The 8,496-nt window shown below is 40.7% G+C and overlaps 1 protein-coding gene across 1 annotated transcript in view; it reads left to right on the top strand.

The window, feature by feature from the left end:
* Window positions 1-8,496, top strand: part of Acoxl (acyl-CoA oxidase like) — a 279,060-nt gene that overhangs the window by 157,860 nt on the left and 112,704 nt on the right. Inside the window, 1 exon segment of the mRNA XM_028755859.1 lies at window positions 1,023-1,112. Coding sequence (XP_028611692.1) covers window positions 1,023-1,112 — 90 coding nt within the window.

Here is an 8,496-nt window from a genome sequence, read left to right as displayed (position 1 = left end):
AGGGCGGGTGGGAAAGGGAAGTGAGAAATGCAAAGCATATGGGGGTGACAAGGCACCCAGGTGTGAGCCATGGGAAATGGGAAGTGAGAACTGAGAAGGGAGAGTCCTGTATGGCCCGGTGTGGCTGATATGGTGGGTGGGAAAGGGGAAGCGGGGGTGTAAGATATATAAGGGGGAATCCAGATAAGCAAGAAATCTGAAATTAGAAAATGGGGAAATCAGATGAGGAAGTGAGAAGTGTGAGAAAGAAAACACACCAGATGAGAACAGGAAACAGGACAGAGGAGAGGGTGAGGCCCTGGCATGGGAAAAGCTCACAGGCCAGTGATAAGCCACAGAACCTACGATCTCCAGACCAGCCAATTCTTTATGGGCGGAGACAGACAGCACTTGGGAAATTGTGAGTTGCTACCTTAGAAACAGGATTTCAAGAAGTGAAAAGGAGGAAGAGGAAGAGGAAGAGGAGGAAGAGAATGAGGAGGAGGAGGAGGAGGAAGAGGAGGATGAAGAGAAGGAAGGGGGCAAGGAGAAGACAAAAGGAAGAAGCTAGTCAAAGTGTGAGTTTACAAAGCAGAGCAGTTAATAATAAGACGTGGAATGTCAATGTGGGATTTTTAACCTGCCTTCCAATAATCTTCAGTGTTTAGAAGAGGTGTTTCAGGGTGGAGGGAGGCATTGTTCTCTTGGACACAGTAGGAGTAAGCCATTAGTAGAGTTCAGAAGAGTTTGAAATCTAAGAATATTGGTGTAATTAGTTTAAATCTTTTGGTTAAATATGAAATTACCATTTGTAAATGTTTTACCAACAATGAAGACAATACCCAAAATTGTCTCTGTGACCTCAAAGCTAATGTGATACACTGAAGTTATTCTGAGTAAGAGATACATGCCTCCCCGCCATTGATCTGTGCCTTTAATTTAAGGAAATTAATTTTCCCATGTAATGATGTCATTGAAAATTAAAACATTTTTTCCTCTCCATCCTCTTCATTTTCTTCTCCCATCCTCTTCCTCTGCAACAGGGTTACATAATGGAAAATCGAATCTCGGCCCTGAAATGTGACACAGATGTGTTCGTAACCTTTGAAGGTGACAATGTGGTCATGCTTCAGGTAAGGGTTAGGACACGGTTATTCATCTTAAACAGCATGCTTTTGAAGACCAAGAGTTATCCAAAAAATCTGAAGTGTTTTATATGTTTTATCTTTATCTGATACCTTTGTTTAATTGGCAGGTGTTTTCCTGTTAGGCAGTTGAGCAGAGGATTGGGGTATTTTCTTTTAGGTTATCTTTGATGTTGAAATATGTCTTTGTAGTTTCAGGAAACTGCTTGCATGTACTGAGTCAGATTTTTATACTAGCAAGGCTATTCCAATAGAGCATGCAGATAAAACTTGAAAAACAGAATGCTAAATTCAAAAGTATGGGATGGTCAACACAGTTAACAGAAATGCATATTAGAACAAATTGGGACACTGTTCTCCTTTCTCTATGAAGTTAGCTGTGTCTGAAAGCATGCTGAGGTCTTACTGTTAGCGAAGGTAGAAGAGGGTTTATGTGCTGCTATGGGATTATGTGCAATTCTACCCCAGGACTCTACCCTAATAAGCATAAATATGGAATAAAAATACCAAAGCAATACATTCTCACCACTACATAATTTATTATAGCAATAAATATCAATAGCAAATGATTATGTAAATCATACTCTGACCACTCAGTGGGGAATTGTATATCACCTCTAAAATTGTATGTGCAAGCAGTTCTGCTTCTAACAGAAATGTAAAACTTATGGTAAGTAAAATGATATAAAATTGCACACAAGATATAATTGCTGGTTTTAAGAGAATAATGGAGGCTGGACGACTCAGGGCATAAAGTGTTTGCTACACAATCATTGTCACTCAGGTTCAGAGCCCCAGAACCCATGTAAAAAACTGGGCAGTTGTGACAGCTGCCTGTAATCCAAGCACATAGGAGACAGATCCAGCCTCCATGGGACAAGCAAGCCAGCTAAACTAGACAAAAGGGAGAGCTCTGGGTTCAGTGACAGAACCTGCCTCAATATAGACAGTGGAGAGCAATAAAAAAAAAGATACCAGATGTCAACCTCTGGCCTCCACATGCACATGCACATGTGCACTTGCACATACACATGTGCACTTGCACATACATACATCTGCAACAAAACAAAAGGAACAAAAACAACAGACGAATAGTGGGGGCTTGTGGACTGAAAGGGATAGTAAAGATACTAGCTTCCTAGGGGCCTTGGAACTTCAGAAATGAAAGAAAAGGCAATTACTTGTTCAGGTTTCTAAGAAGCATGGATGAAATATATTCCAAAATGAAGGCTGAAGAACCAGAAGCACAGTGGCTTAAAAGTGGATAAACTTAACAATGTCTACCTTGAATCAGTTAGGCACAAGGAAATGAGATCCTAACTATATTAGTTTGGATTTTACTGCTATGGACAGACACCATGACCAAGGCAACTCTTATAAGGACAGCATTTAATTGGGCCTGGCTTACAGGTTCAGAGGTTCAATCTATTATCCTCATTTGGGAGCATGGCAGCATCCAGGCAGGTGTGGTGCTGGAGGAGCTGGGAGTTCTACATCTTGATCCAAAGGAAGCCAGGGGCAGACTGTCTTTAGGCAGCTAAGAGGAGAGTCTCAAAACTCACTCCCACAGTGACACATCTCCAACAAGGACACACCTTCTAATAATGCCACTCCTGGGCCAACCATATTCAAGCCACCACATTCCACTCCCAGGCTCCCATAGGCTTGTTCAAACACATGAGTATATGGACACCACACCTAGGCATAACATACTGCAACAATACATTTAGTCCAACTTCAAAAGTCTCAGTCTATCACAGTCTTTACAATGTTAAAAGTCCAAAGTTCAAAGTCTCTTCTGAAATTCATGCAATCTCTTAACTGTAATCCCTCAAGAAATCAAAATTAAAAAAGCAGATCACATACTCCTAATATCACAGGATATACATTATCATTCCAAAATGACATAGTGAATAAATACTGGACCAAAGCAAGATAGAAAACAAGCTGGGAAACTCCAAACTCTGCATCTCCGTGTCTGAGGTTAAAGCGCTCCTCAAATCTCCACATCCTTTCATCGTTGTTGTCTACCACAAACTTCTTTCTCCTGAGCTGCTTCCACTCCCTGTTAGCAGCTTTCCTCGGCAGATATCCCATGGCTCTGGTATCTTTAACATCTTGGGGCCTCTAAGACAACTTCAGCTTCTTGTTCCAATGTCTGGGATCCACACACAATCTTCTGGGCTTCTCAAGAGGGCTTGGGTCACTTCTCCAGCTCTGACCTCTGTAGCACTCTAGGCTCTGGTTGACTCCACTTCACTGCTGCTGGTGTTCTTGGTGGTCATCTCATGGTACTGGCATCTCCAATACACTGGGGTCTTCTGCTGCAACTAGGCTTCACCAATAGCATCTCATAGGCTTCCTTCATGGTGCCAAGACTCAACTCTTTGCATGACCCCTTCAGTCCTGGGCCATCAATTGCAGCTGAGGCCGTACCTTCACCAATGGTCCTCCTTGGCCTCTCACAGTGTCAAGCCTCAGCTGCTCTTCATGACCCCTTCATGTCTTCAAAACCACCACCCGTGTGACTCTCACATGTTACCAAGTCCAACTGTACCACAGGGTACAACCTTGGCTACATCTGGAACACAGCTTCTTTGTGCTTTCAGAAAACACTTCCTAGATTTCACCTCAGTGATGCCGATCTCTTCTTAATCACCACCAATTTCTTAGCTCCAGCTTACCAGCATCAATTGTCCCAGTAGTCCCTTCTATCCTTGACTCTAAAGTCAGAGCCATATGGCCAAAGCTGCTGACTGGAGCTGGAACATGGCCTTTTGTTCTATTACATTATCACCAGCTTTCTGTTTTCCAACTCCTTCCCTCCCTAAGCTTGGCTGGAACTTGCTCTGTAAACTGACCTCTAACTCAAAGATTGGCAGTTCTCCTGAGTCTCCTGAGTTCTGGGATTAGAGGGATGTACCACCATGCCTAGACCTAAGCTTTTCTCTACTTTGAACTTGCTCTGTACCAGGCTGGCCTTGAACTCAGAGATCTGCTTACCTCTGTCTCCTGGGATTAAAAGTGTGTACCACCATGTCTGGATCTAAGCTTTTCATGGCCACTATTCCTCAGATCCAGATCAAAAGCCTGTGTCTTTCAGCCTCAAGATCTGGATCACAGGTGTGCCCTCCATTTCTGGATTGTAGTTCATTTCAGATCAAAAGTCCAAATGAAAACAGTAACCAGGTCATAATAATACTTAGATATAGCTATCCCTTCTTCAACTGCAAAATCATAAGTTTAGCTGGGTGGGATTTTACCCCAAGGTCACCACTCCTTTAATTCCATGTAATGTCCTTGAACACAGGATTTGGCTTCATTCAACTTCCTGGTGCCCCTTTACTCTTTGAACCATAAATTATATATATTTTTTCCTTTTTCAGCTTGTCACTCTTCATTAAATGATGCTCTTCTTAAGAATGAACTTTAGTAACCACAGAATCAATACCAGGCTATCTAGAGATTTTCCTTGTCAAAGCAAGTAATCTACATCTCTTCACCTTAGCTTCAGGCAGAGTCTTCGGACAATGGCAAAAAGCAGCTACATTCTTCACCAAAATATCACAAAACAGTCTCTAGGCCACTTACTAAGATCTTCTCTCCTGAAACCTCTTGAGCTAGGTCCCCACAGTTCAAGACACCCCAGGAACACTGCCTTCCACGCTTTTACTAGGATGGCCCATTAAGCCCTACTTAAAGCATTTCACTGCTTTAGAAAGTCCCCAAGTCCACAATTCTTCAAAGCAAAGTGTGGTCAGGCCTATCACAGAAATAACCCAGGCCCTGGTCCCAACTTCTGTTGTAGTTAGGACTTTACTGCTGTGAACAGACACCATGACCAAGGCAACTCTTATAAGGACAACATTTAATTGGGGCTGGCTTACAGGTTCAGAGATTCAGTCCATTATCATCAAGGTAGGAGCATGGCAGCATCCAGGCAGACACGGCACTGAGAGAGCTGAGAGTTCTACATCTTGATCCAAAGGCAGCTAGGAGCAGACTGACCTCAGATAGCTAGGAAGAAGATCTCAAAGCCCACAGTGACACATTTCCTCCAACAAGGCCACACCTCCAAATAGTGCCACTCCCTGGCCAAGCACATTCAAACCACCACACTAATCCTTCTTCTAGCTCTACTCACCAATCCTTTCAGTGGGTTCTAGGGGGGAGCTGATGTATACTCCCATAGCCCAAGGGAGTAGGCAGCACAAAAATGTACCTACCCTGTGTCATACAGGAAATTAATCTGCTGTATTCCTCTCAATGGAAGCAGAGAATGCGCTAAATCTTCATTCCAAGTAGTGTCATTGGAGTCTATTATGCATGGAGGCTCTATATATACCAATCAGTTGATGTAAACTGATGCCCACCCTGGTGTCAGCTGTGGGAGTAAGAGTTGGGAGACACCATGGTCATCTCTCAGCTTTCCATCACCATGACAAAATGCCCAAGAAACATAATGTAAAGTAAGAAGGATTTATATTGACCCACAGAGTCAGAGGTTTTTTTAGCTCATGGACTCTTAGCTTCATGCAGTGTTCAAGACATAGGCTCCAAGGATCCACTCCCTTCCATTAGATTTCACTTTATCTCCAATAGCCTATCAAATTATGAACCCATCGATGAACTAACCCATTGATTAGCTCAGAGTCTTCATGAATCGATCACTTCCAAAGCCCCTCAAGTGACAAACAAGCCTTTAACACATGCCCTCCAATAGTACTTTTAGATTCAAACCACAATCCTCATCCCTCTTGTCCCCCAAAGCAGTTGATGGGAAGTTGAGTCCCAACATCACTTGGTCTCAAAAGAGGGACATGTTGTAAAGCAGTACATAAGTTTCTTCTTCCCTGGCTTTAGTGAGAAGTGGAGAGGCTAAGCCCCTATCTTCACCCAGCATCAGTAAAAGTCTTAATGAGGTGGCTGAAAACCGGATAACTTGGCATTCTGCCTCCTCCTTCCCATGCTCAAGTGGCCCATTTTTGTTAAGACAATATTGAACAAATACAGTTGAAAGAGGAATATACTTATACAGGAATCTTTGGAAACTCAAAATGAAACAGGATCTCATTGTAACATCCAAATACCCTGGATACAAGTAAGAAAAAAGACCCTCACTCGTCTTATGACAGGCCAGGAAAATAATGAAGGAAATTAGAAATATCAACAGATGATGAATTAAAAGAATCAGATGCTGAATTTTATGACAAGGATTTAAAAGAAACCACCACAAAAAAGATGCTTCTGTGATAACAAAATATGTCTTCCAAGCAAAAACAAAGCAAAAAGAATCCCAGCAAAGAAATAAAAGAATTTAAAGAATTAAATATAAAGTATAGAACTGAAAAATAACAGTAACTGAAAGAACAGAATTACAGAATAATCTCTGTAATATGTGAAGACACAGAGCGGGATCTGTGAACGTGGCGGCTGATCAATAGAATGTAGTTTTTACATTTGAGAGGAAATATAGAATTCTTACCTTTATGTGCCCATCTAATCTTAGCAAACAACATAACCCATTTCCTAACCAAAAAAATTATTTAATTCTTACATATGGCTAAATACTATGTTATTGTGTACTGTGACATACTTACTGTGACATACTGTGACAAACATCAAATCTCAGAGGAACTTAAAAAATATATAGGACTGAGTGGCGGTGATAACAGAATGCATCAAAACACGTGAAGTACAGATAGAGTGACCCCCCGAGGGAAATGGGGCAAGTCCCTGGGGCGTTTTCTTGAAATGCACCCAGACCACTGTGGGTGGGGCCACCCCTGAGCAGATGGTCTTGAGTTATATTAAGAAAGCAGGCGGAGCAAGCCAAGAGGAGCAAGTCTTTAAGCAATGTTTCTTCATGGTCTCTGCATCAGTTTCTGACTCTAAGTCCTGCCCTGACTTACTTCCCTTCATGATGGACTATAAGCTATAAGGAAGAAAAGATCAACCTTTTCCTCCCCATTTTTTTTTTTTTGTTAATGATGTTTATCACAGCAGTAGAAAACAAGCTAAGATAAAAAACAAAGACAGGAAATCAGGACCCAAGTCACCAGCACCAGGAATGACAGAGGGTGTGTCATCAGGGATTTTGCAGCCATTGAAAGATCAATGAGGAAGAAGCTTTGTGAATCTGACAGCTCAGGAAGAAAGGACCAATTCTTCAAAAGCCACCAACTGTTCAAATGTATCAAAGTTAAGATAGAGTACTCAAGTAGTTCTATAATGTTACAGAAATTAAAATTTTAGTAATGATTAAAAACCCTTGAATAACAATTTGTAGGCCTGAGCTTAATTAGAAACTCTAATGGTCAATTAAGGAATTTTACAAAATTTATTCTGGAAAACAAAAGAATTCTTATTTTTCACAACCTATTTTAGGAGGCTGGAAATATCCTGATACCCAACAGACAACAGTATAAAAGAGTCAAAACCACAGACCAATGCCACTCATCACCTTAGACAACAAAAGTCTCAGCAAAATGTTAATAAATTAAATCTAGCAATGTGTAAAATGAAGTACATACTGTGGCCTAGTGAGATTTGTTCCTGATGTGCAAAGATGTTTCAAAACTCAAAAGTGAGATTAGCGCAATTCTCTTTATCAGTGTAAAAAAGAAAGGTCATACGATCATATTAGGTTACATAGGGAAAGCAATTGACAATATCCAACTGCCTTTTGTAATAAAACTTCAGCAAACTGGAAAAGGGAATGTCTTAATAAAGAGAATCTACAAATATCATACTAAACATGATTAGTGGTGAAATGGTAAATGATGGGAGAATTATAAGATCAAGGAAAAGAGGCAAGATTGTCCTCTGTCACTGTGACACAGAACATCAATCACTGTACCATAGGCAATGCAATAAGACAAGAAAAATGAAGACATAGAGCCTTAAAGAAGTAGACAAATCCTGTCTCTGTAGATTACAGGTTTGTAAACGCTGAAAAAAAATACAGAAAGTCTACAAAAATGTGTTGAGTTCAGTAAGATCTCAGGACATGTAAAAACTAATTGCTTTTCTACATAATAATAATGAACAAGCTAGAAACTCAAATTTAAAACATAGCATTTATAGTTTTTAAAAGAAAAATGTATTATCTTGATATAAATCTAGCAAAATATGCTTAAAGTTTATATGCTCAAAATTACAAGTTTTCCAAAAGATATCCAAGAAGACCTAAATAAATATAAATAAATAGTTAATCTTAGCATAGGTAGAGTCTGAACACCTGGAATCTCATGGGTGTGGACATAGTGTGTACACCTGGAATTTCATGAGCATGGGCACAATGTGTATACCTGGAATCTCATGGGCACAGTGTATATACCTGGAATCTCATGGGCACAGGCATAGTGTGTAC

Source organism: Grammomys surdaster, unplaced genomic scaffold, assembly GCF_004785775.1.
Source record: "Grammomys surdaster isolate TR1022 unplaced genomic scaffold, NIH_TR_1.0 129, whole genome shotgun sequence".
Lineage (NCBI taxonomy): Eukaryota > Metazoa > Chordata > Mammalia > Rodentia > Muridae > Grammomys > Grammomys surdaster.
This window is presented reverse-complemented; position numbering and strand designations above follow the sequence as displayed.